The 27,990-nt window shown below is 43.5% G+C and overlaps 1 protein-coding gene across 8 annotated transcripts in view; it reads left to right on the top strand.

Moving 5' to 3' along the window:
* Positions 1–27,990, top strand: part of LOC141917787 (nuclear cap-binding protein subunit 1-like) — a 79,255-nt gene that overhangs the window by 25,501 nt on the left and 25,764 nt on the right. For all 8 annotated transcript variants that reach the window (XR_012621457.1, XR_012621455.1, XR_012621454.1 and 5 more), the window contains 7 exons: positions 5,352–5,426; positions 6,520–6,623; positions 7,395–7,517; positions 8,794–8,896; positions 11,683–11,776; positions 13,259–13,362; positions 14,106–14,220. Coding sequence is in view for 4 of the 8 variants with exons in the window: in XM_074811305.1 (XP_074667406.1) it covers positions 5,352–5,426; positions 6,520–6,623; positions 7,395–7,517; positions 8,794–8,896; positions 11,683–11,776; positions 13,259–13,362; positions 14,106–14,220 (718 nt within the window). In the remaining 4 variants the exon portion in view is untranslated. The remainder of the gene's footprint in view (positions 1–5,351; positions 5,427–6,519; positions 6,624–7,394; positions 7,518–8,793; positions 8,897–11,682; positions 11,777–13,258; positions 13,363–14,105; positions 14,221–27,990) is intronic.

Genomic DNA, 27,990 nt, shown 5'->3' with positions numbered 1-27,990 from the left:
CATAGTGAAATCATACAAGTTTTGTTTCTTCAGGAAAGCAGTCTAACCATCAGAGCAAACACTGCTTTAATTTTTCAGAGAAGCCATTCAAAAAGTTACCTTATGAAGGGATTCCTAAGATCGCTAATGGCCAATAAGGAAACAGTGATAGACTGGCTCCTTATCTTCAAATTATGTATACTGTAAAACATGAAAGTCTAAAACAGTCTGCTGACTAGGGAGTAATCTGCTGGTCAGTTGCTGTAGGTGACGCCTGTTTAAGTAAGCAGAAATGTAGCTCCCAGAGTACAGGAAACAGAAGCAGTTAGCAGGGTAGTCAGCACACCAAGGAGCTCTAGACAGCGTGAGGCTGTACAGCAAGGGTGGTGATGTGCCACAGGGCTCTGTCCCCAACACTGATTAGAAACAACACCCCTGGTAAATTAAAAGCCGTGTTCCAGATGGAGCTTTAGAGGAAGAATGTCACTTTTGAGTTTTGGGGCTGCAGGAATTGCCTGAAGCAGGAGGTAGTGATGGTTTTGCTTGTGAGAGGTGTGCTCTGGTCAAAGAGCAGAGTTGCCAGGTAAAGGAGCTGTGTAAGGAGGTGAGCAGGCTGTTGTAGCATTAGGAAAGGCAAACGGATCAACAGGGTCTGTGCAGAGACCTTGCAAAGACCAAAGCCTGAGCCACATAGTGCAAGGAAGAAGGGACAGCAAGATGCTACACTTAAACCAGTGGTGGATGGAGATAGCCAAGATGGGGGAGCTGGAGACTTCTAGCTTCTGGAGCAGGAGAAAGGCTCCTTCTTTGCCCTTAGATCTGAACTTATAGCATGAGTACAGTCCTGTAATAGCTAATGCAGGGGAATAGGCTCTTTAAGGAAGGCTTCAGAGCCAGCTGGGCATGAATTGTGCATTAGCACCAGGAGGAAGCAGTGGATGATAATGGTTGGAGATCCCTTTCTGCAGGGGATGGAGGCACCCATCTGCTGATCAGACATGCTATCATGGAAGGTTTGTTTCTTGCTAAGGGCCCATATCCAGGACAGTTGTGGAGAGACTGTTAAGACTTTTCTGGCCCTTGGACTATTACCTCTTGCTGCTCATCCATGTGGGCACCAATAACACTGCCAGGGGAGACCTGGAATATATCAAGAGTAACTACAGAGCTCTGGGGACAAAGGTGAAGGACATGGATGGTATTCTCAAACCTACATGAGGAATGGATGCATTTTGTGAGTTAACAGCTGGCTGCATGGCTGGTGTTGCAGGCAGCACTTTGGCTTTTATGACTGTGGGTCCCTCTGAGGAATAAGGACTGCTAGGGAGAGCCAGGATCCATCTGACAAGGTGAGGCAAGAACATCTTTGCCAACAGGCTTACCAACCTGGTGAGAATGACTTTCAACTAGGTATGTTGGGTGGACAAAAGGGCCCCCTTCAAGTGCCTGTGCACAAATGCACACAACCTGGGAAACAGACTGTCCTGGTTTAGCCAGGATAGGGTTAAGTTTCCCCAGCAGTGGGGGGGGGAGCTCTAGCCGGGTTATTCAGATACCATGCGGACGTCACATCCTGGCAGGTCACATTTTCCTGGCGCGGAGCGAGGTGCACGCGTGGTTTTGTACATAGTGCTTCAAACTGCTGTATTTGGTAGCTATTTTGCTCTGTTCATTGCTATCACTATTACTGTTATTGTTATTGTTGTTGTTGGTTGTGTTGCTATTGCATTAGTTGTATTAAACCTTTCCTTATTTCAGTCTTGGGGCTTTGTATTTCACTCCCTTTGTGGGGGAGGGGCAGCGGCCGCGTGGTCTCAGACCCCGGCAGGGGCTAAACCACCACACAGACAAAGTGCTAGAGCTCTGTGTGCAGATGAAGAACTGTGATGAATAGATGAGCTGTGGTGGGAGAACTCATATAACCACAGTTCTGTAATGGATGGTTTTAGACTTCAGAAGAGACAGGCAGGGAAGAAGAGGAAGGGAGTTGCACTCTATGTGAAGGACCAGATTGAATACATGGACCTCTTCTATGGAATGGGCAACAGGCTGATTGAGAGCTTGTTGGTCAACATGGGAGGAGAGTCTGGTGAGGGTGACATCATGGTGGGAGTTACAAACTGCCTGATCAGGTTAGAAAGCAGTCAGTCATCTTTAAACAACTGGAGGAATTCTCTGGATCACAGACCCTGTTCTTTATGGAGGACTTAAACCTCCCTGACATCTTCTGGAAGGGCAACACAGAGGGATGCAAGTAGTCAAGGAGATTTATGGAGGGTGTCAGGAATAACTTCTTGACACAGGTACTGGATGGGCCAACCAGGAGTGACACACAGCTGAATCTGCTATTCACTAACGAGAAAAGTGAGGAAGGAGACCCTAGACTTCAGGAGAGCGGATGTGGTCTTATTCAGGGGACTGGTAGGGAGGATCCCATGAGAGACAGATCTGAAGGGCAAAGGAATTCCAAAGAGCTGCCAGGTCTTTAAGGACACCCTCTTCCAAGTACGTGAATGGTCTGTCCTGATACTCAGGAAACTAAGTAGGCCAGGTTGGCTAATCAGGGAGATCATAACTGAGGTCCAATGCAAAAGGATGTGCACAGGAGGTGGAAGCAAGGACAGTCTACAAAGGAGGAATTTAGAAACATTGCCTGGGTATGCAGGGATGGTATTAAGAAAGCCAAAGCTCAACTTGTATTGAGATTTGCAAAGGACATGAAGGGCAATGAGAGCTTCTGCTGCTACATTATCCGTAAAAGAATAAACAAGCAAAATGCAGGCCTGCAGCTGAATGGGGCAGGTGATTTAGTGACAGTAGAGGTAGCTAAGGTACTCGATGCCTTTTTTGCCCCAGTCTTCACAAACATGGTCTCCTGAGTCTCTGTGCTTAGAGATAGTGTTCCAGGAGTAGAATTACCAGTAGTAGAAGAGGATCAAGTCAGGAATCTCTAGAGAAATCTCAACCCATACAAATTCATGGGACCAGATGGAATGCGCCTGAGGGTGCTGGGAGAACTGGCCGATTTCATTGTGAAGCTGCTCTCTATTGTCTTTGAAAGGCTGTGTAGATCAGGATAGGTCCCTGATAATTGGAGAAAGGTAAATGTTGAACCCATTTTCAGAAAAGACCAACAGAACAATCTGTGGAACTATAAGCCTGTCAGACTCGCTTTGGTCCCTGGGAAAATCATGGAGCGAGTCCTCTTGGAACGCATTTCTGAGCACAAGGGATAAGAAGGTGACTGGGAACAGTCAGTATGGGTTTACCAAGGGTAAATCATGTCTAACCAACTTCATTGCCTTGTATAATGAAAGGACTAAATTTGTGGATGAGGGGAGAGAGGTGAATGTCATCCACCTTGACTTTAGAAAAGCTTTTTATGTGGTCTCCTACAGAATCCTTGTATCTAAATTGGATTGTTATGGTCTAGGTGGATGAAAACCTATCTGGTTTGTTAGGCTCAGAGGGTAGTGGTTAATGGTTTGTACTCTACCTGGAGCCTGGTTACAAGTGGAGTACTACAGGGGTCAATCCTGGGACCTGTCCTGTTTAAGATCTTTATCAATGACCTGGAGGAGACAGAATGCACCCTCATCAAGCTTGCAGACAACATTACATTTGGAGGTGCAGTTGATATGCTTGAGGACAGGGCTGTCATTCAGAGGGACCTATTCAGGCTGGAGAAATGGCCTGAGAGGAACCTCCCAAAATTCTGCAAGGACAAACGCGGAGTCCTGTACTTGGAATGAATTAACACCCTGCAATGGTGCAGGCAGGGGACTGACTGGCTAGGGAGCAGCTCTGAAAAGGACTTGGGGGTCCTGATGGATAATAGGCTAAACAAAAGCTGGTAGTGTGCCTTGGCAGTGACTGTTAAAGAATTTCACCAGACTGCGGGTACCTCAAGGCTTGCTTTATTAACAACTCACAGTTGGGCCATCACCTCTGTGAGTGGCAACAGCTATCAAAAAGCGCCTTATATATATATGATTCTTCATAACATGCAATGCAATATAAAAAGTCTTTGGTGATTTTCCAAGAACTTATGGTTCTCAATTCATCATCAGTTTCAAAAGTCAATTATATTCCACAGTTCCGACTAGTTCTTCTCGTTCCATTCCAATTCTTCTTCTGACATCGCTGCTCACTGATGCAGTCTTCAGTCATCATGACTGTTTATCTTCTAATCAATCTTCATTCATTTTTAAACTTCTGTAAAAGACTCAAAATATTATATTTAACATATACTCAATCTATATCTAGTTTTTCTATTACCTAGTTTTTCTAAATTGCTTACCCCAAGTTAATCGCTTATTTCTTATCTTTTGTCATGTCTAAAACTTAATACCTAAGATTAATTTTTAATGATTCGGCTTGACTGGGTTTTAAGCCAGCCATGATGACGGCTGTACAGGGGACAAACAAACAGCATGTGCATTGAACTATCGGTATTGTTCTGGGAGCACCAGTGCATACTGCATTGAGCTGTCAGTATTGTTTCTAGTGCACCTGTGCTCTATTAATCAAACCTATAAAACAATATCTATTTATTAATTATTCCTGCTATTAATAATATCCTAAGAGAAAAGAGTTTTCTAAAGCTTGCTTCTTTTACAGTGACAAAGGCCAAACAGTATCCTGAGCAGTGTCAACAGGAATGCATCTAGTAGATTGAGGGAAGTGATTAGTCCCCTTTACTTGGCACTTGTTAGACCTCATCTAGAGTACTGTGTCCAGATTTGCCCCCCCCCAATACACGACAGACATTGAGAAACTGGTGGGAGTTAATCAGAGGGTCACCAAACTGGTGAGGGGGGCTGTAGCACATGCTCTATGAGGAGAGGCTGAGGGAACTGTGCTTGTTTGGCATGGAGGAAAGAAGGTTTCAGGGGGACCTAATAGCAGCCTTCTAATACCTATGAGGAGGTTACTGAGAGGGCCAGTCTCCTTACTTGAGGTGCATGACAGGTGGATGAGAGATGGTGGCCATAAATTCAAACAGGGGAGGTTCCATCTGGATATAAAGCAAAATATTTCATTGTGAGGATAAACACTAGAGCAGGGGGCCAGAGAGGTTGTGGCATCTCCATCCTTGGAGGTTTTCAGAACTGATTGGACAAAACCCTGAGTGACCTGGTTTGAGTTCATTGTTGACCATGCTTTGAGCAGGAAGTTGGAGTATGTAGCCTCCTGAGATTCTTTCCAACCTGAATGATTTTATGAATTGTGATCATCCAGTGAATGTTCCCTACCTGTTGTATCAGACCAAACCAGATTAGAATGCAAATACATTTGTTAGCAATGATCGTGTGGGTTTTTTGGGGGTTGGGTTTTTTGTTGGTTTTTTTTTTTGTTTTTTTCTTTGATAGGTCAGACTGTCTTACTCAGGACCTTGAGAAGCCCAAATCCAAATTTGTGAGAGAGGTTTTGGAAAAATGCATGAGGTAAGTAAGACTTCTGAACATCTTGCTTTTGTAGTTACATTAAATTGAAGCTTGGCCATTGCATCCAGGTGATGATGCATTCCTTTTAATGTGGCTCTTGTCTTAAGCATACATGTTTTCTCAGTTAACTTTTTTAGCTAAAGTCTGTTCTGTTGTCTTGCTCAGTTTTGTTCTAGGGTATCTGTTGTAGGGCACTGTTTTTCCTTGTGGACTGCGGGACAAATAGGTGGAGCAAGTGGAGGTGACATCCTTCTAGGTACAAATTAAGAAGGCTTTACATTTTCTGCTTGGGGATAGGTAAAAAGAGTGAATAATAGGGCAGGCAGGGAAGGAAAAAGTTCAGGTAATTTTCTGGAGAACAGTTATTTATAGAAATAGGGGGGGGGTTATTATATCCCTAGTTTAAGATAAATAAGTATCTTGATTGTTCTGGGCATCTACAGTTCTCATGGACCTTAAAGAAGCTTCAAAAGCACAACAGCTGTCAGGATTGGGCTAACGATTGTGGAAATGGGGGGTATAGGAGAGTGCAAGAGCAAAATGTTCAAAGAAACTATGTAATTCAGTATTTTACATGGAAAAAGCTTACCTGCTGTTTTGCAAGCATTTAATATACTAAGTGTGAAATTGTTGTGCTGCAAAAAGTTTTCATTTTGTCTGTGGCTCCTTTTGATTTTACTGTGAATTTAGTAGAGGAATTAAGTGTTTGTAAGGTAAGTAAGATGGAAGCTAAACTGAAGCCATTTGGTTTAATCTTGGTGTTTTGTTTTCTTTTTTTCTTTTTCCTCCCCCCCCCCCCCCCCCCCCCGCACTTTTAATACTGGCATTTTACCAGTTGTCCTCATAGCATCTTAGACTTGTGTGAGGATGAAATTCTAGTATTGAGCATCTACTAGAAAGATTTGATTAAGTTAGCTCTTGCTATCTATCAGGAACTACCATTGCATTGAGTAAACGTTTGATTTTTTTTTTTTTTTTTTTTTTGCACAGTTCAAATTAAAGAATAGGAAAAATACTTTAAATCAGTGAGTTGAGTCAGCCCTGATGATGATATGCTATTATAATTCTACTGCTGTGAAACTTACTTTTGTAGGCTTTCCTACCATCAGCGAATAATAGACATTGTTCCTCCAAGCTTTTCTGTCCTCAGTCCTGCAAACCCAGTGTGTATTTACAAATATGGAGATGAAAGCGATAGTAAGTATTTAAGTTACTGAAACTTCAATTCCAAGCAAATTGTTTCAAAGCAAGGGAATGTCCTAGCTTGAGTGTCAAGTCACTTCATGAAGGAAAACTCAGCTGAAATAAATATGCTTGATTTTGATCTAGTCTGTGTCTGGATCTTTCTAATCTAAACGTTTTTAAAAAAAATAAAAAAAAGTCTAGCTGTATGAAGTTAATTTATGCTGAGGTGACTGCAATCTAGGTGCTACAGCATTGGTTTGGTTTGCCAGGAGTCTAAAAAAAGAAAATTTCATTTGTTCCCATCATTCAGGCAGAATACTGTACAGAAATGAATGTGACAAAAGATAATATGGACTTGTTTTTGAATGAATGAAGCACTTGACAATAAAATATTTTACTAAACAAATTTGATTTAATGATGCAAGCAGAGAGGCAGCAAATCATGTGAAGGATCTATTGTTATTAAAGGCAGAGATAAGTGAGAAAATGCAGGTAAGTATTGTATTTTCAAGAAGCTGATGGAAATTAGAATGGAGTTTTAATCAGGGGAGTTATTCCCCCCTCAACTCTGAAGGTGCTAGAAAAGGGCTTGAATTTGTGAAGAATAGGAAACCTGTTGATGAATTTTATGGAATGGTCATGTGGCCAGTGGTATTGGGAGCAGCAAGTTTTGGGGGTAGCTGGGAAGTGTACATGCTTCTCTGAGGTGTTTACGCTGATGTAAAAATATTAATTCCATCCTAGACTTGAAAAGGATTATATGAACTTTCTTTTTTCGCTTAGGGTCTCTTCCTGGGTATACTGTAGCACTCTCTTTAACGATTGCAATTAAAAATAAGGCCAGTAACGATGAAATCTTCAACATTTTAAAAGATGTGCCTAATCCAAATAAGGATGATGATGATGGTAAGGACATCTGATATTAGGCATTTCAAGGTTATCATTAGTTTTGCATCTAAACCATTTTGCTGTCCTGTAGTTATGGTTTCTGCTGCTAATTGAACTGTATGCTTTCCTTTCTAATAGTTGGTTTCAGTTTAACAATAAATGGAAGTAACATACAGTTGTCAGTATTCATTCTGTTCTTGTCATGTACAGAGATGGGTCTGTTCTAGTTAATAGAAGCAACTTGGCCCTTGATGTGGGTTCTGCTAATTATCCACAGAGGTTGCATGAAGGATTTTTAATGTTTTCCTTTGCTTTCCTTCCTTCAGCATTAGAGCTCGTTTCATGATGTCAGCTTTGTCCTGAAGATCCAGTGCCTTTGCCCTACTTAAGAGCTTGCCTCCTGTTGATATTGACCCATAGCAGTTAAAGCTAGCTCCCTGGCTATCTTAGCTTTCCCAAGATCTAAATGAAACTGGCATTCTCACAATGGGACTTTGCCCAAGTTCTTTCCAGCTTTGCTGTTGGTCCAGCCACACCTAATGCTCAATTTCCAAAGCCAATATGCTCTTGGGGTCTGAAAGGAGTGTAAGCTACAGGTTTGAGGAGTGATCTTTAAAACTTAGGGTCAGTTTGGGTAATACTGCAATACTTGTAAGTGTTCTGTTATGCAGGCACAGAGCAGCAGTGAGCCTTTTTTTGCTTGGGAGACAGTATTGTTTTCCTTGATTTGCTATAAAGACCACATAGTAATCAATATTCCTTTTCTTACCTGTTGTTGCTAGCAGGTCTACAGCAGTGTCCAGGGGATTCAGAACCATTCACCTCAAGTGTCCCACATCCCCTATGCACAATTGTTGCCTCCCCAACCATTACAAATACCCAACCTCTGTATTATAATTATCTGCAGCTTCCTCTCTTCTTATCCATTCCCTCTTTCCCATGCTCTATGGCCTGCCTTGTCTCCAACCCAATGCAGACTTCTGCAGCATCTTCAGCTGTTGTTCCCTGCTTCTCTCCATCAGTGCTGTTAGATGCCACTAGCATAGCCGTCTCTCTGCTGCTATTTCTTGTTAACCTGTAACTATTTCTACATGTTTTCTCCATGACAGATGGAAGTCCCAAGATCTGCACCTTTTAGAAGATATTTACTAACTCCCTGTTCAGCCTTGCAAAATCCAGTTGCTGAAACTTAATTTACCATTTTAATTCATTTTACAAAAATTATCTTTAAAGATTCTGGAGCAACTTAAAAGCTCTACTTGAAGTACTTACTTTAACTTTAAATAACTTGCAGATGAAGGATTCACCTTCAATCCTTTGAAAATAGAAGTTTTTGTACAGACTCTGCTCCATCTAGCTGCGAAGTCTTTCAGCCACTCCTTCAGTGCTCTGGCTAAGTAAGTGTGGTATGTGCATTATTTTGGGGCTTACAGAATCATTTCATTCTGACAGTGAAGTGCCTGATAAAATAACTCATCTACAGGCTTCAGTAACATTTTTGATGATACACAATGTAATGTGATAGTGTGTTTTGGGCAGAAGCAGTAACACTGCTAAAAGGAAGGTAATGTGAAAACTAGGTTACATATCTGAATGGAGTTATTAAAAAGACCATACACATCTTAAGCATGTTGATTACATTAGGGTGAGGGTTCTGTCTTCTTTAAGTCTCTTGCAAGTATAAAGGTACATATCAATTTGGGGTTTTCCTGTTGTCATATCTGGTCATATCAGTGTTCTTCACCTGAGCATGACTCTGAGTACATCCTTGAATGTCGGTGACTCTACCAGTAGCCCTGTAGGGGTTCTAAAATAGAGACTGTTTGGTACTCAGTCACTGCACAGAAGCAATTAGGTCTTTCCTGGGATTTAATGTTGGCAGAAAATGCGAGAGGAAACGTACATCTGTGCAGCGGAGAATGTTGTAAATGTCTGTTGTTGAAATAAAAACCCCAAAATCTGTGTAGCTTTCTCAAATGCAAATGTACTTCTGAAGTTGAGCTGAAATAAATTCCCTTGTACCCTTCATTGTAGCCTACAAAGATGTCCTTCAACCTAGCTCTCACCTTGCTTGTTACTAACGAAAGGTATTGTGCTATGAGTTAGTTGCCTGCACAAGCATACTGCTGTTGGGTTGTGCTGCTGTGTTTAAATTGATCAATAACATGCAGGTTAGTCAGTTGGTTTAAAAAAACAAAACAAAAAAAATCAAACAGGAGATCATTTGTGTGGCAGTTCATCTGCTCATTAAGTGTGTAGATATTTCTGTATGTGACTTCTAATTATGAAAACTTAATCTGCCTGAAATATAAAGAGAGTTAGTAGGAAGTCTTAAGTACTCTTTCTAACAAGTGTGACATGTTATGATTCTTTGTGCATACTATTGCAAAGTCTTAAGAAACACCCACTGTGTAATGAAAAATATCCTAGCTAGTGTCCGGACTAGCTACTTGCAAATCCATTACATCCTCTTAATGATAATTTCTAAATCAAACAAATAAGGCACTCTGTCTGTACTTTCCTTTGAAAGAGGAAAGTTATTGCTCAAGCCATGGGGTCTCTGGTTTTGGTTTCATTTGCATTACTGAACTTTAGACTTACAAAGTCCATGCTGTTACCTGCCTGGAAGAAAAGTTGAAGTTGAAAATGGTCACAGTGTAGCAGATAGCTTATTGCCTGTCCTGGAGTTGCTTGGAAGTGCTTGACTACTTTGTGATGCTAATGAATTTTATGTTTAGAAGACCCCAAAGAATAATGGGAGAGGAGTACTGCTGCAGCTGGCTTTTAAATGTACTTACTGTACTTTGCCCTGCTTTTTTCCTCTCACATCAAGCCTTACCTATTCTTCTTTAACTGTCCAACAGCACAGTATGCTACTAGTATGTGAAGTGCTGGGAAGCCACCGTAGAGTGAATCAGGTGGTTTGTTTTTTTGCTGTGTATTCTGTATTCCAAAGACTGATGCATATTTAAATGTACAAAGCCATATAGTGTATGCATGGAGGGAACGTTTCCTAAACCCCTTTGGCTGGCTCCATCTGTGAGTTCACAAGTATAATGTACTTTGGAGCATCACAGAGAAGGAACAGCTGGTATATTAGTTCACTTTAAAATTAATCATTTGCTGAGTGTGCTGAGGAGCAAGTGATATTGCTTCATGTTGAGTGACTGCATACCTCCCATGACAGCATTGTGTCTTCTACAGTGTGTTGCAACAACCAGTATGACTCAAAATCAGTTAAATTGCTGGGTTTTTTTTAAAATAAAAAATAATTAAACAAAAATCAACCCACAACTTCTTAAATATAAAATTTATTCTAGAATAGTTTTGCAGTGCATGCTCTTAAAGACATGCTTTAACTTCTAGAGGATTGACTGCAAGTATTTAAGCAAACTGAGATTAAAAGAATTTATTTTTGACTGCATACTTGATGCTGTTAAACTGTCTCAGTATGAAAGAGGTGGTCATGTGTCTTACTGAATTATTTTTCTTTTTATACAACTTTATATACTTACAAATGTAAAAGCTTAATTTTTGTCTGCACGTGAAAGATTTATGCTGATGGTTTATAACAAATGATGGTCACTAGCCTACGCTCAGTAACATAAGGAGCAGGACTCTGTGTATTCAGAGCTGTAGTGGTTTCACTGCTACCTATCAACAGTGATATCCATAAGGTCAAAAGGAGCCATTTAAACTTTATAGCTACATTACATAAACTGGGCTGCGAATACTGACATAGGAGTCAGCTTAACTCTACTGAAGTAGATGATCTCAGTGCTTTCCTCAGTAGGGGGGAGATTGAATAATCGTCTACAGTTATGGAAACACCTATCAATAGGCAAAGTCCAAGGCACAAAAAGCAGCAAATTTCACTCTGCCTGCATATAGATAAGCACACGAAGCAGCAGAGTTCTCTCCTGCATTTAAAAGCATGAGAACTATAGCCTAGCTTTGAGGAGTAAGTTTGCCCCTGAGATAGGGTTACTTTGCTTTTAGGAGTTGTCTTGTCTCTGCAACCTTTTAAACTCAGGACAGTTCTATTTGTCAGGGGGTAGCCTTTCCAGAACTGTTGTGGATTGGCCAAAAGAAAATGTTGGGACCATCTGAACCACTTACTATGCATCTTCTGCTTCATTGCCCTGATCCTAACCCTCTATTGACTACTTATATTTCCTTAAAGGTTTCATGAAGTCTTCAAAGTACTTGCTGAAAGTGATGAGGGGAAACTCCATGTCCTGAGAGTTGTATACGAGGTTTGGAAGAATCATCCGCAGGTAAGAGCATCAATGGCAGATATTTGTTGAAGTTCCCACTCACATGAAGTCATGTTAAAATATAAAGCATTACAATTTCCTTTGTTTACTTAAAAATACTGTCTATTGTCTATTTGTATTTAAAAGAATTGAAGTCATGTTTACTACTGTTAAGTGCCTTAAACTGGACATCAAATGTCAATGAGAATTTCACATTAAAAGTAATCTCATTGAGTGCTGGAGAATCCTTGCATCTGCTACTGGGCCTAAGGCCCATTTTCTAGGGTTACTAAAAGATTACTTTAAATATTCTTAAAAGTCAGGTCCTGAAAGAGAGGCAAGATATTGTAGAATAGTTTCTTAAATAAAAGGATCAAAAAAGGCAGAGATTAAATATATATATAAATTCCTACCTGAAGTATCAACCTTTAAATTATGGATGGTCACAGTCTCAGCTATTTTCTGGGGCACAAAGGCTTTGATGTCATAAAGGAGAACTTTAACATCAAGATTGAATACTTTCACAAATTTCTATGTCTGTGTTACATGAAGGCTCAAACTAGGTAATCTGGATAATGCCAGGAAGAATTTCTTAAGACAAATGCATATAGGAAGCAATCTTGGAAATTGAGAAATGAGTCATGAGTTCTCGGATTCATTCAGTTAATTTAGTTTTCTACCTTAAATTGAGCTTTGTTACACTTCCCTATTCTATTTGAGAATGGATGATTATGAGAATAAACATGTTGCAGGCTGAGTTTCTTGGGTATTGCAGTATGGAGTACATGAATAATTAAGATGGGCCTTTTCTTCTGAATGGCACAAAACTGTTCTAATCACAAGATAATTTTTGTAGCTACCTGCTTGATTTTCCCACAAGCCTCATCAAGGTAGGGTCCTGTAGTAAATACTTATATGCAGTGCTGGTTTCATTCTAAAATGAAGAGGTCCTGCAGGAAAGAGCATATGGTTGTGCTTGGGGACTGTTGCAGTCCAAGGAGAGTAGGCTAGCAGTTGCTGTTGCCTTATGGTTATGTAGCAGGAACATGTCTTCTGATTTGATACTCCAATGTTGACTATTGGGACTTGCTTCTCTGATGCCTTGTCTCAAAAGTCAGTTCTTGTATTTTTGCTCTTGGGAACAGCAGAAGTACTCACTTGAATGAAAAGTGAAGTCATCACTCTCATGAGGAGTAAAGATGACTTGTGATGATTGATTGTCATGATTGATACAGCTCCCCTAGTCTGAGCATTTTTAGGTTCAGCAAATGATATGTCTTCTTTAAGCAGTAATAGCTTCCTGAAGTATTTGAAATAATTCATTAGTTTGACTAATATATTTGCAAAGTTGCATAAAACCAAACTTGACTCTAATAGCTTTTCATACAACCCAGCACTGGTTGTACCTTAGCCCACAGTAATTTCACAGACTCCATGTTGCAGCAGGTAAACTTGACCGTTTCTTGTGGTAGGAATGACCATCTTGTCTTTCCCAAAATGTAGATGATTGCTGTTCTTGTGGATAAGATGATTCGAACACAGATTGTTGATTGTGCTGCAGTAGCAAACTGGATCTTCTCTTCAGAACTTGCACATGATTTTACTAGGTAACAAGTGTGGAATTTCTGTCTTCAGTTGCTTTTTATCTGAATTTTTATTTTAAATGGTTAGAATCCATTTTTTTTAACTTAAAATAATTGTAGTTTTTACTTTCATTATTTTGCTTTAAACTCTACATAAAATTGTGTTGCTTCCCTAAAACACAAGCTTTAGTATTCTCCTCTGAACTGCAGCATGCCTTTTTATATCCTGCAAAAAGCTATGCTAGTAGCCTGTAAGTTTGCCAAAGTGGAAGGAGAAGCTCTAGGACCATTTCTGGACAAGAACCATTAACCCTGTTGTATAGTTGCTAGCCTGGTGGGATCTTGGCTTGCACCTAGGGCATGTATCCTGCATCACCCTCAGATATATTGTTTACTGAGAGTGGGAAAAATGCTCAGACCTGGCAGTTTGATGCTAGTAGTGTTGCAGAATTATTCTGAAATAAAGTGCTGGTTTGGTAATTCAATGCAAACTACAGGTAAGAAGTAAGTGATATGCTTTCTTAGTGTTGAATGTTTGCTCACTCCAGTAGATGTCCTAGGTAATAACAATGAAATATTGTAAATTTCCCCCAGATCAGTGTTCTGCGCTTCTATTTGTTTATTAGTTTAACTTGCTCTGTAGCAATAGAAAGTTGCCCTGTTTCTGATGGTTTGAATAAGAAGAGTTGAGAGTTATAGCAGACCTGTGCATTTACTGTCTTGGAACAGTATGCAACTTACTGTTTTGGGTTCTGCATCTTTCCTAGGTTCTATGTCTGGGAAATCTTACATTCCACAATTCGTAAAATGAATAAGCATGTACTGAAGATTCACAAAGAACTGGAGGAGACTAAGGCAAGATTGGCAAGACAGCACAAAAGAGTAATTTGTTTATTTTTTTTATACATATTTTTGACACTAAGTAGCCTGCAGGCTGTCATGTTTCAGACTGACATGCAATTGGTTCTTGGAGGGGCTGAATAAAAATACTGTCAGAAGGCATATCTACACGTGTTACCATCTCTAGTACTAGGACGCTAAAGTTGACACATTTTTCGTATGTTTTTCTAAAGGCTGTTAGAGCCTGAGAATTCAGTAAAGTCTTTAAAGAAGTTCGCGTGCATTTGTACCATTCAGGGTTTTTCTCTTAAGTTTTTGTTCCAGCATGAGCTTCTTTCACTCTGTTTTTTGAATCTTGGTTTGTGTTACATTATTGGGTAGCAATAGGAACAGTCAAATTCATACTCAAGTTTCCTGTAGGTTCTATTGGTTACTTTCAGATTTTACTAGTAAGTAGTCATTTAGGACCTCATATCTTGTGTGGAGAAGTGCATGGAAACAGCCAGCTGTCATTGAGAAGCAGAGGTAGTTGTCGCTGTTCTTTTAACAGATGCTGCTGGATTCAGAAAGTTGCATCTGCCTTTTGCTTCTCTTGGATTTTCTTTTCGAATGTCCTTGTATTATTTACAGTGAGATGACTATCAAATATTTTTAGACACACTGTGTGTACTCTTTAAGTCCTAAGTGATAGTAGAAGCTTGTTATTCTTGGACAAGCAGCTGGGTTACTGGGATTTTGTACTGCACTTGAGAAAAGAAGGTGCTTTCTGTGCCTTCCCCATCTGAGTGTTTTAGGCACCAAATACTTTCAATGCCCCTAGCCAGTCACTCCAATCTAATTAGTCCTTTTTTTAAATTTACTTTTGACTATTTTGGGGCTTCAGATCTAAGTAATGATGCTGTAAAGTATGGTGAGAGTGGTATCTCCTGTAGCAGACCCAGAAGGCAGGACCCAAGACAGTTTGGCTGACTACAATATTTAATGCTAATATTGAATGAATCCAATTTATAGAAAATATCTTAGTTTCATAGAAAGGAGATTTTTTTTTTGTTGATCTATGGTCTTCCGGTACCTGCACAAAACACTAGGCTACTTCTAAATCTTTGGCCTAGGTTAACATCAGAATTTGGCAAAACATGGAACACATGCAGGATCATGCAAAAAATGTCACCAGCACAAGTCATTTCCAATGAGCATCAGCTGAGAGATCACTAGGACCTCATGGTTTGCTGATGTCAGTTCATCCCAACTTTCAGCTCTTTTCCTTGCTCATTCCCAGCAACAGCCACAGTAGTTGCTTACTTCCTCAATCTATGTTCATCAGCAATTAACAAATGTTTGTGAGTATTGAAGAGCTATTCATTGATTTCACTGTGAGGCAAAGAGAATGTCTGGTATCATTCAATGGATATGCCTATGTTTTTGTTTCTGTACTGTCTCCTAGCTGCACCTCTTGAATACTGAGTGCTTTAAAGGGCAGTGTTATGCCATGAGATAACTTTTGTAAGTAAATGTATTAGGTCTGGCTGGGATGGAGTTAACTTTCCCCATAGCAGCACTCAGTGCTGTGCTTTGTATTGGTAGCTAGAACAGTGTTGATAACACACCAGTGTGTTGGCCACTGCTAAGCAGTGCTCCCACAGGATCAAGGCTGTCTCTCCATCCCACCCCCAAAGGCCAGTAGGCTGGGGGTGGGAAAGATCTTGGGAGCGGACATAGCCAGGACAGCTGACCCAAGGTGACAAAAGAGATATTCCATACCATATGACATTGTGCTCAGCAATAAAAGCTAAGAGAAGGGGGGGGGGGGGCATTATTATTAAAGCATTTATCTTCTGAAGCAACCACTATGTGCACTGAGGCCCTACTTCCCAGGAAGTGGCTGGATATCGCCTGCTGATGGGAAGTAGAGAACAGATTTCTTTTTTGTTTTGTTTCCTTTGATTCCTCCCACAGACTTTGCTTTTTCTTCTTAAACTGCCTTTATCTCAACCCATGAGTTTTTCATCTTATTTTCTCCCCCTGTCCTGCTGAGGAGGGGGAGTGATAGAGCAGCTTGGTGGGCACCTGGTGTCCAGCCAAGGTTAACCCACCACAGTAAAATAGACAAAATATGAGTAGTTCTGGAAGCAGATGCTTTACCAGACTGCAGTTCCTCATTGAGGATATAAAATGTCAAATTTTGATGGCCCCAGTGCTAAGTGGACTGGCATGTTATGGGATGAGGCCAAAGCTTACCTGCCTGCTCCTTAGGGGAGTTAACACAGTGTCCACTGGTCCTTGAGCAGTTAGTCTAGGTGGGGGGGGGGGGGGGGGGGGGGGGGGGGGGTGTATGATCCTGTGGTGAAGAAAATATCAAAGTTCTCAATTACTACAAATTCTCAAGTCCTTCTGCTTTAAATATTGCAGTAATTCAGAGTTGTCAGAATATCTTTCAAGGTACTAGCTTGCATTCAAAAATATAAATTGCAAGTGTGATTTGCATACAGTAGTTGAGTTAGCACATGGCCCTATTTTTGTCTTAAGTTGCACATACTCTTCTTACAAAAAAATTATGTTTATAGCTATTAATTTATGGATATTATTGCAGAGAAACAACATCGTGAGACTGAAGCAATATCTGTAACTGAATGTATTGAATGTGCCTTACTCTACCAGATTCCTCCTTTCTTGCTATACATCATTTAATCTCAGAATGATTGAGGTTGGAAGGGACCTCTGGAGGTCATCTTGTCCAATCCCCTGCTCAAGTAGGGCCACCTAGAGCCGGTTGCCCAGGACCATGTCCAGATGGTGTTTGAATATATCCAAGGAGGGAGACTCCATAACCTTTCTGGGCAACTTGTTCCAGCGCTCAGTCACCCTCACAGTAAAAAAAGTGTTTCTTTATGTTCAGATGGAACCTCCTGTGTTTCAGTTTGTGCCCATTGCCTTTTGTCCTGTCACTAGACACCAATGGAAAGAGCCTGGCTTTGTCTTCTTTGCATCCTCCCTTCAGGTATTTAGATATATTGTTAAGGTCCTCCCTGAGCCTTCTCTTCTCTATGCTAAACAGTCCCAGATGTCTCAGCCTTTCCTCAGGAGAGATGCTCCAGTTCCTTAATCATCATTGTGGCCCTTCGCTGGACTCTCTCTACTAGGTCCATGTCTCTTATACTGAGGAGCCCACAACTGGACACAGCACTCCAGGTGTGGCCTCACCAGTGCTGAATAGAGGGGAAGGATCACCTCCCTCGACCTGCTGGCAATACTTTGTCCAATGCAGCCCAGGATACCGTTAGCCTTCTTGGCTGCAAGGGCACATTGCTAGCTCATGTTCAACTTGGTGTCCACCAGGAGCCCCAAGTCCTTTTCTGCAAAGCTTCTTTCCAATTGCTCGGTTCCCAGCATATACTGGTGCCTGGGGTTGTTCCTCTCCAGGGGCAGGACTTGGCACTTCCCCTTGTTGAACTGTGTGAGGTTCTTGTTGGCCCATTTCTGCAGCCTGTTGAGGTCCCTCTGGATGGCAGCACAACCCTCTGGTGTATCAGCCACTCCTTCCAATTTGGTGTCATCTGCAAACATGCTGAGGGTACAGTACACTCTGCCCCATCATCCAGGTTCTTAATGAAGATGTTGAACAGAACTGGACCCAGTATTGACCCTGGGGTACACTGCTAGTTACTGGTCTCCAATTAGACTATGTGCCCTCTGGGCCTGTCACGTCCCGCTCAGACGAGGGAGACAAGTGACTCAGATTCGCAAATCCCCAATGGAGTGGACAACAAGTCTCCAAGTCCAAGCATTTATTAGCTACCCACAATGTACTAATTGAACACACGATAGTTGGCTAAGTATATAGCAAGTTGTGGCAAGCAATACAATATGCCTTGCATTGCTTAATATAAAAGGGAAAAGAGGGAGATAGAGGGAATACGGAAATACAGATCACCGGTCTGGGTTTCTGCGCTGATCCCGCCAGCGAGGGTTCCAGGAGGCATCCGTCTTTTTCGCTTGCATCCATCTTCTTTGCTTCACTGCACTCTCCCGGGCCCCCCCTTTCTTCCCCCTCCCTTGATTTATACCCACTTTCCTTGGGTCCGTCCCCTAGGTCGACCCACATACCTACGTATCCCATGTACGGGGAGGGGTGAGGTGTTTCATGGGATGATGTAATTAGCATGATCGTGTTAGCCTTCGTTAGCATATTGCGGGGTGTGAACTTTAATATGCATTTTGTGGATAATGAAGCAAAGGTCATTCACCGGACAGATGGCCCTTGAAATTTGTCCGGGTGCACCAGAGCAGAGCCGTCCTGTCTCCACAGGGCTCCCTCCTCCAGTCCCATCTTGTGTTATTGGGGCAGCCTTATCAGCTTTGACCTCCACACCATCCACCCTGTGACTCATAGTTTTGTCTTGCGAGTGTTTGAGGCATTTCTTTGATCAGCCTCAACTTTTGCTTTCTCAGGCTGTTTTTCTTAGTTTCTCACAGGCCTGGTTTCTCGTCTCTCACATCCCACCCCGTGACTCAAACACTCCAAGTTCTTCTTTGACCATTGTGATCTCAAAAAGGTATAGGGAAAAAGAAGACAGAAGGTGAGAGAGCATATATCTAACTGCTGCAAGGCATACTATTAAAAGCAAAAATTTGCATAATATCACAATACTAATATTTACAAGCCATCTTCCCCACCCCGTGAGTCCTGAGGATCCCAGTGATGTGACCCATGACCCAGGGTTCCATCCATCAAACTAGTCCATCAGTCAATAAAAAGGTTCTCACTTCCCATTGTTGATCATCTTCATCGTGGCACGGTCTCCTCTATAGAGGTGGTGGCACTGTGGATGGTGATGCAGCATTCTCCCTCAGTTAGATTCAGCACACTGCACAGTCCATGTTCCTTCAGCAATGCTAGCCGGATTCTGCAACGCCATCTTAGATGCTTGTTGGGTCTGCACCTTTAATTCCTTAAAGGCATACCTTGTTAGTACATATAATTGCTAAGTTAAATTTTCTAAAACTATTTGAGGTTACACAATCACATTATCAGGTCTATAAGGATTTAAATGGGAATACAGTTTAATATTCAGGTACAATTCATTAATGCTTAATTTGTGGGATCAGACCCCTTCAACTAGTCTTTGATGACTGCATCTTGCTGTTGGTGGATGTGGTGTTGTAAGGACCACATCCAGTTATATGAGCTAGCACTGTAATCTGTTTGGTATTTGCAAGCACCAGTTTGCAGTCACAGGTGGCTCACAGGCTTCCTTTATTTTGGAGGTGATTCCCAATAAGGTAACTTAAGGCACAACTCCAGGTTAGCCTTCCAATAAGTGAACTCATTAAATGTACCTGTAAAATTTCCTGGATTGTTGATTGTAATTGATTGGCAATGATTTATTCCACACTCAGCAGGTATGATTCCACACATTATATAATAATGTAAGCAGATTACAAATAATAACTAGCCAATAATGCCTACAACCATTGAAAGTGCTAAAAGTAACATAGGTCTCCTGTTGTCCAGGATCAATGCTCTGTAAAACACATATATGCATAACAAAACAATGATGGTTAGAAAGAAGGGACAATCCACCTGGTATTGATACGGGATTCTTTCCCATGGGCATCAGTAGCCACCCATGAACAAATATTGATGGGAGTTTTTAGGGTTAGGGGTACTTGCCCCACGGTGGGCAAGTCTACTAGAACAGGTTGTCCAGGATAATGGAGCGGGTTTGTAGGGTCTTTAGTCTCTTTTTTCCCGGCGAGTATGGAGAGAGGCTTAGGACAGAACGCGGTAAGTCGTGGGCACCCATTAATTCCCCACCGGCTGTTTATCTTCATTACTGCGTCTGGCACCCGTTGCGGCCATCCTGGTTCGAGGGGTTTTAGGGCCTGCTTTAACAGTCCGTTGGTGCGTTCCACAATTCCATTTGCTTGGGGATAGTATGGAGTATGGAAAATCCACTGGATTCCTTCATCTCGAGCCCACTCCTGAACCACCCCGGCAGTAAAGTGATTACCGTTGTCTGATTGGATCGATTTGGGCTTAGGCAAGCAGCTAAACCAGCGTTTTAACCCCTTCACCATATTTTCTGCAGTTGCTCGAGATACAGCTTCTGCTTGGGTTAGGCCCGGTACTATTTCCACCCCCACCAATACATAGTGTTTTCCCTCGGAGAGCCGGAGAGGGCCAATATAATCCACCTGGTTGTTTAGTAGGTGGGCAGGGTGATTTCCTGACTGGGTCTGTCCCACTGCAGCAGCATCAGAGCCACCAATCAGGACATCGTCAATATATTGATATATCCTGACCCCTTCCCTAGGAGGGATTTGAGCAAGCTCCTGCGCTAGTGCATAATGAGCGATGGTCGGCGAATGACAATATCCCTGGGGGAGACGTGTAAAAGTAAATTGCACGCCTTCCCATGTAAAGGCAAAGCGATCTCTGTCTGCCTCCTGTATGGGGACCATAAAGAACATATCTTTCACATCAATAGTTGCTAAGATCTGGTGGGCTTGTTCCTGTATGGTTGCAATCAGTTCAGCTATGTTAGGCACTGCAGCTGTTAGAGGACCTGTATTGGCATTTAATCGCTGATAGTCAATTGTCAGTCGCCACTTTCCGTTAGGTTTACGGACTGGCCACACTGGGGAATTATAGGGTGAGTGAGTTGGAACGATTATCCCTTGCTCCCGCAGCTCTGCTATTACCGGAGTGATCCCCTCCCTGGCCCCTAACGGTAAGGCGTAAGGTTTCACATTAACAGTTTTAGAAGGAGGAAGCGCAGGCGCTTGCTGTAAAAGTCTGATAGAGGCAGTTGGGGGCCCAAATTTCCATTCCCTTCCTTTTGAATCCACCCAGGCTTGTCCCTTCAATAGGTCAAGTCCCAGGATATTTGTGGGGAAATTTCCCAGGATCATCATAGCCTCTGTTGCAGTTTTATTCCCAGGTAACCAGCATTTCACCCGAGCAGTCAGCTGTGGCTTAGAGTCCCCGAAAACATCTGTAACCCAGATCTGCTTTTTGTCAGCAATTATGCCATTGCGCTTGGCAACCTCAGCTTGGAGTGCTGAGATCTGAGCACCCGTATCTACTAGAAATGTAACTGGAGTTTTAAGGGGACCGAGCGGAAAGGTAATCAGCAAGTCTCCTTTAGTATTCTCTGTGAGCCTCCTTAAGTGGACCCACCCGCCATCCCCCGGCTCACTTACTGGGGATGGCGAGTCCAGTTTCCCCTGACCCGAAATCAATCAAGTCCTCTTCAGGGGTGTGGAGGTTTGAACTCAGCCGGCAGCCACGTGGCCGGCTGTTCACCTCCCCCTCCCCCCTCTGGTGAAATAGGGGAGGGATGAAAAGAAGAGAATTCGTAGGTTGAATAAAAAGAAAAAATTTACTAAATATAATAAGAGAACAACAGTAACAATAGTGAGTCCAAAAAGAACCGGGTAAAATGCAACAGTGGCTTACCGAGCGTGGTGACCACCCCCCCCACCCCCCCACCCCCCCCCCCCCCCCCCCCCCCCCCCCCGAGAAAGAGAGAGAGAGAGAGAGAGTGCGGGCCATCCCACCTAAATCCCTGGGCGTGACATCACATGGTATGAAATACTCCAATGAAAATAAACTCCATCCTGGTCAAAACCAGGACAAGGGGAAGTTGGTGTTTGAGAAGCAATTACCACCATCTTGTTAGTTTTCAGTTTTTTCCTTCCCCGAAAGGTCCGCTCAGTTGCGGGGGGCAGCTTCCTTTTGTCTTTCCAGGCTCGAATGAGCTTTTCTAAAACTGTAGTAGGCATACCATCCACTAACTCTCGGGGAATCCCCTGTCCAATTCCCTCAGTCCACAAGAGGTTTCTCTTTGTTCTTAAAACTTGCGGAGGGGAAGGAGGCGGATTTTCCTGCTGTTCTACTCTGCGTACCGAGGGCTTAGGTTTACCTGTTCCCCAGGTAAGGCCCATTCTCCGGCCATAATTTATTAAGTCCTGAGCTATCTCTCCCCAGGTCATGGCTTCTCCCCCCGCCCGTCTCCCCCCTCGTAGGGCTACTGCATTCCGCAAACGATCTTGTAATTGTACTGCATGTGATTTCAAAGAGTCCGGCAAGCCCCGAATCAGGGGAGTCATTTGATCAGGGTTAGCAATTAATAGCATCGGGGAAGGCTGCTGTGGAACCAAACGCCTGTCATGCATTAATTGGAGACTGTTATAAATTGGGGAAAATAACTTTCAGAAGCCAAATCAAGTGACTTATAAAATTTATTAATTCAGCAAGCAGTTGAGCAAGTAAAGCAGCGCTGGGCGGCCGGGGAGTCACTGCTCCGCCAACGGCGCGCGCCCCTCCTCTTTGGCAGTCTCTTTTTATAATCTTCAGGTTCTGGGCTGACGTGGCCTTTTTGGTTTCATCTGCGGCTGCGCCTTTTGTTGCTAGGGGGGTCGTAGTCTTCCTCTGCGTTATCTTCTGCTGACCCTCTCGGGTTTTTCCCTTACATGGCATAGCTCATCTCTATGCCTACTTCACAGGATATTGCTAATTGCAGACTTGGCGTAAATCACATCAAACAGACATGCCCACACTCAGGCCTTCACCCTTTGTAAACTATCTGACCACCAAATGCCATTTGCCTCTTATCGCAATTGTAAATCACATCAGACAGACATGCACATACCCAGGCTCCCACCCTTTATCTGATTGACAAATACCATATGTCTCTTATCACCTCACCCTTTATCTGATCACCAAATACCATATGTCTCTTATCACAGAGACAAGCAGCCTTCTGCAGACTTTCGGTCAAATGATTTATGGTTGGGGTCTCAATACATACTGGATCCCCCCTTTCCAAGGGGTCCAGACCCCCAGCCCAATAAGCAGCTCGTTGAGTTAACTCTCTCTGGTCGTCAGTGATTAAGAAAACCCCTGGCCCCCAGTACCCCTGGGCCTCATCTTCTGATAACAAAATTCGGTCGCCACCAGTCAAAGATACCCTCCACACGTATTCAGTCTCAGTTTCCTGAGCTCGTCTGGTATATTTCTCCTGAATTTTCGCAAGCTCAGTCGCTGGATATGGTGTAGTTCGAATGGTGACCTGCGGAGCTCTTCCACCCTGACCATCGGTGGTCTCCGTTTTAATTAATGGTCTTAAATTTGCCCCCTCATTTTTGGGGTAAAAAATTTCTCGGCTTATCTCTAAATCCTTTGTTGGATACAAGGGTCTGGCTGCTGCTTTTGCCAGACTCGTAACTCCCTGTTCACTATCTGGAACAGAGACAAGATCTGTCTGGTTGCAGGTTTCTTGTTCATTCCCCTCTTTTTCGGACCGTGAGATTTTTTCTCGGTCCAAGGCATCTAACAGAGCCGTGTGAAGTCGCTGAGAGGTGTTACGCTCATCAGCTAATTGGCTTTTCAGAACTTCAGTTTGCTCTTGCCAGATTTTAGCTTTTTGTTCAGTAACTTTACGTTCCTCGACCAATTGATCCTGGAGAGCTTTTACCAGATCTTGTAAGGATTTGATCATTTCCCCTTCTAATTGTTTCTTAACATGTTTATCTTTTTGGGCTGCAGTCAGTGCTGCCCCCAATACAGCGCACACTACAGCTTTTCCTTTGCCTGGTCGCGACCCTTTCACCCCCACAAGCACACTGATATAGCTTGCCACTGCTTCTGGATTATGCCAATTATTGTGGGCCCAAACCTCTACTAAAGGAGGAGGACAAGCCTTATACTCCTTCAGTTTCTCAAAAATAGGGGAGCAGTCAAGCACCGACATTTCCTGGCCAGTCATGGCTTGCCACTGCTCGAACCTCTCCTGGCTTAGAGCTGAGAGGTCACTTCCCGATTCTCCCTGTCCTTATCGGATAGAGAATCGGTATCCCTCCGACCCTCTCCCAGCATATAGCTGAGGGGCCAATTCCCGGTTCTCCCTGTCCGAGTTGGTCGGATAGAGAACCAGTATCTCATAAGACTTTCCGACACCGAAGGGGATCCTGCCGACTACGCCAATTTTAATGTCACGTCCCGCTCAGATGAGGGAGACAAGTGACTCAGATTCGCAAATCCCCAATGGAGCGGACAACAAGTCTCCAAGTCCAAACATTTATTAACTACTCACAATATACTAATTGAACACACGATAGTTGGCTAAGTATATAGCAAGTTGTGGCAAGCAATACAATATGCCTTGCATTTCTTAATAGGAAAGGGAAAAGAGGGAGATAGAGGGAATAGGGAAATACAGATCACCGGTCTGGGTTTCTGCGCTGATCCCGCCAGCGAGGGTTCCAGGAGGCATCCGTCTTTTTCGCTTGCATCCATCTTCTTTGCTTCACTGCACTCTCCCGGGCCCCCCCTTTCTTCCCCCTCCCTTGATTTATACCCACTTTCCTTGGGTCCGTCCCCTAGGTCGACCCACATACCTACGTATCCCATGTACGGGGAGGGGTGAGGTGTTTCATGGGATGATGTAATTAGCATGATCATGTTAGCCCTCGTTAGCATATTGCAGGGTGTTAACTTTAATATGCATTTCGTGGATAATGAAGCAAAGGTCATTCACCAGACAGATGGCCCTTGAAGTTTTGGCCAGGTGCACCAGAGCAGAGCCATCTTGTCTTCACAGGGCTCCTTCCTCCAGTCCCATCTTGTGTTATTGGGGCAGCCTTATCAGCTTCGACCTCCACGCTATCCACCCTGTGACTCATAGTTTTGTCTTGCGAGTGTTTGAGGCATTGCTTTGATCAGCCTCAACTTTTGCTTTCTCAGGCTGTTTTTCTTAGTTTCTCGCAGGCCTGGTTTCTCGTCTCTCACAGGGCCCGGCTGTTCAGCCAGTTTTCAACCCACCTCACTGTCTGCTCATCCAGCCCATACATCAACAGCTTCTCTATGAGGATCTTATGGGAGACAGTGTCAAAAGCCTTCCTGAAGTCCAGGTAGACAATATCTGCTGCTCTCCCCTTATCTACCAGGCCAGTCGTTTCATCATAGAAGGTTATCAGGTCAGTCAAGCCTGACTCCCCCTTGGTGAATCCATGTTGACTACTCCTGATGACCGTTTTGTCATTCTTGTGCCTGGAAGTTGTTCCCAGGATTAGCTGCTCCATCACCTTCCCAGGGTGAGGCTGACCAGGCCGTAGTTCCCTGGGATCTCCTTCTTGCCCTTCTTGAAGATAGGAGTGACATTTGCTTTCCTCCAGTCTTTGGTCACTTCTCCCAATCACAATGATCTTTCAAAGGTTATTGAGAGTGGCCTTGCAGTGACAGCTGCCTGCTTCCTCAGTGCTCATGGGTGCATCCCATCTGGGCCCATGCACTTTTGTACATCCTTTTTGCTTAAGTATTCCCTAACCTGATCTTCCTGTACCAATGGTGCATCTTCCTTGCTCCAGACTTTCCCCCTGGTCTCTGGGGCCTGGGATTCCTGAAGGCTGGTCTTGTTAGTAAAGACTGAGGCAAAGGCAGCATTCAGTACCTCAGTCTTTTTCATGTCCTGTGTCACCAGATCTCCTGTCTCATTCAGCAATGGGCCGACATTTTCCCCAGTCTTCCTTTTGCCACTTATGTACTTACAGAAGCCCTTTTCGTTGTCTTTGACATCCCTTGCCAGATTCAATTCTAGGTGGGCTTTGGCTGTTCTAATGTCACCCCTGTATTCTCAGACAGTGTCTCTGTATTCATCCCAGGTTTCCTGTCTCTGCTTTCACCTTCTGTTTTGTGTTTGAGTTTGGCCAGGAGTTAATTGTTCATCCACGCAGGCGTCCTGGCATTTTTTCCCAACTTACTGCTCTTTGGGATGGACCGCTCTTGAGCTTGGAGAAGGTGATGCTCCAATATTAAGCAGCTTTCTTGAGTCCCTCGTCCCTCCAGGGCCTTATCCCACAGGACGCTTCTAAACAGATTCCTGAAGAGGCCAGAGTTGGCTCTCCTCAAGTCCAGGGTTTTGAACTTGACTTTTACCCTTCTTCTTCCCCTCAGGACCCTGAACTCCACCATCTCATGGTCACTGCAGTCAAGGCTGCCTTTGGCCTTCGCATACCCGATGAGCCCCTCCTTGTTGGTCAGCAGGAGGTCCAGCAGAGCACCTCCTCTCATTGGCTCCTCTATCATTTGGGTGAGGAAGTTGTCATTGATGCTCTCCAGGAACATCCTAGATGGCTTATGCCCTGCTGTGTTGTCCCTCCAGCAGATATCAGGTTAGTTGAAGTCCCCTGTGAGGACCAGGGCCTGCAAACACAAGGCTGCTCCTACCTGTCTGTAGAGGGCCTCATCCACTTGTTCTTCCTGGTCTGGCAGCCTATAGCAGACACCCATTACAATTGTCACCCTTACCTCTCTTTTCTTTAATCCTTACCCATAAGCTCTCAGTTGGCTCCTCAGCCCTCCCCAGTCAGGGCTCCATGCATTCCAGCTGTTCTTTCACATAAAATGCAGCTTCCCCTCACAGAGAGTACCCAGCCACAATCTTACTGAAAGTATTACTGCATGGACTTTCAAATGTCTCTGTATGTTCTTGCGTATGGCTCCTTTGACCAGATGCCCTTAAAGGAGCAGACACTCTCCTTCTACATACCATTACAATGAAGTGGTCAAGGAATCTGGGTCATACTTTATTCTGCACAGACCATCACTGAAATGAGTAGATTTCCACTAAAAATGTATCAAGGCTCTGGTGTTACAAAAGGTAATGAAAAGGTAATGCTAACACAAATGTACAAAAACATGGCAAATACTGTGGATCGGGGTTTATGCTTTAGGCAGTAAGCAGTTTAGCTAGGGTACATATACATGAGATGCAGTCACATAGTTTACTTCAGTGTAGACACACTCTAATTATTAGCAAGTGGAAGAAGCTGTTCATGAGGGTAAGGGACAGTTATCCTTAGAGATACTGAAAGTTTCACTGGACAAGGCCCTGAACAACCTGATCTGATTGGACCTGCTTTGAGCAAGAAGAGTCTCCATCAGTGGAGATAATCAGAACCTGACTGGACAATGTCCTGAGCAACCTGCTCTGGTTGACCCTGTTAGAGCGGGGGGGGGGGGTGGGGTGGGGAGGAGGACAAGATGATCTCAAGAGATTCCTTCCAACCTCAACGATTCTGTTGATACCATGTGATTCTGAGCAGTGTGTTGGACTAGAGAGCTCTAGACATCCCTTCCAACCTACATTATTCTATGATCATTCAGCTCCACCCATGACTCCTTCAACGACTGCCCTGCCAGTGCTATTTTGTTCTTCAGACTAAAGGGTCCTCTTTGAGTCATCTGTCTTAATCGTCAGTTGCTCCAGGCTGGGCTGACAGAACAGAGATCTCTCAGGCAGAATCTCACCTGGTTGTTCAGGTGGACTGAGTCTTTATTGATGCTTTGCACCTGACAAAGCACTGTATGATCATGCCTCTCTGCTGGCCAGAGGTTTCAGCACCATCTTTGTCCATCACCATCTTGAAACTGTTGTCACTATGTTATTCTCCAGCTTCAAGGCCCCTGGCAGGCAGCAAACCTCTCTAGATGACAGGTCAGGTCACCAGATGAGTGTCTCTGTCCCCCACAGCAGGGAGTCACCCATTACGATCACTCACCACTTCTTCCTGGTGGTCTTGCATGGTTTAGGGTAAGGTGGCCCAGATCCTTTGCCTGAAGGCACATCTGGCTCTTCTTCAACTTTGAGGGTGGTGAACTTATTTCATAGTTGCAAGCCTTTAGGTGGGGCAGGAGCCTTCCCCTTGGTGCCAGAAGTCACCCGCTTCCATCCTTCACTGTCTGCAGAGGTTGCACTTACCTTCATACTAGGGGGAGATGCTGCCTGAATGCAGTTGGGGTCGAGGGCT

This window comes from Strix aluco, chromosome W, assembly GCF_031877795.1.
Source record: "Strix aluco isolate bStrAlu1 chromosome W, bStrAlu1.hap1, whole genome shotgun sequence".
NCBI lineage: Eukaryota > Metazoa > Chordata > Aves > Strigiformes > Strigidae > Strix > Strix aluco.
Note: the sequence above shows the minus strand (reverse complement) of the source record. Positions and strands in the feature narration are given on the sequence as shown.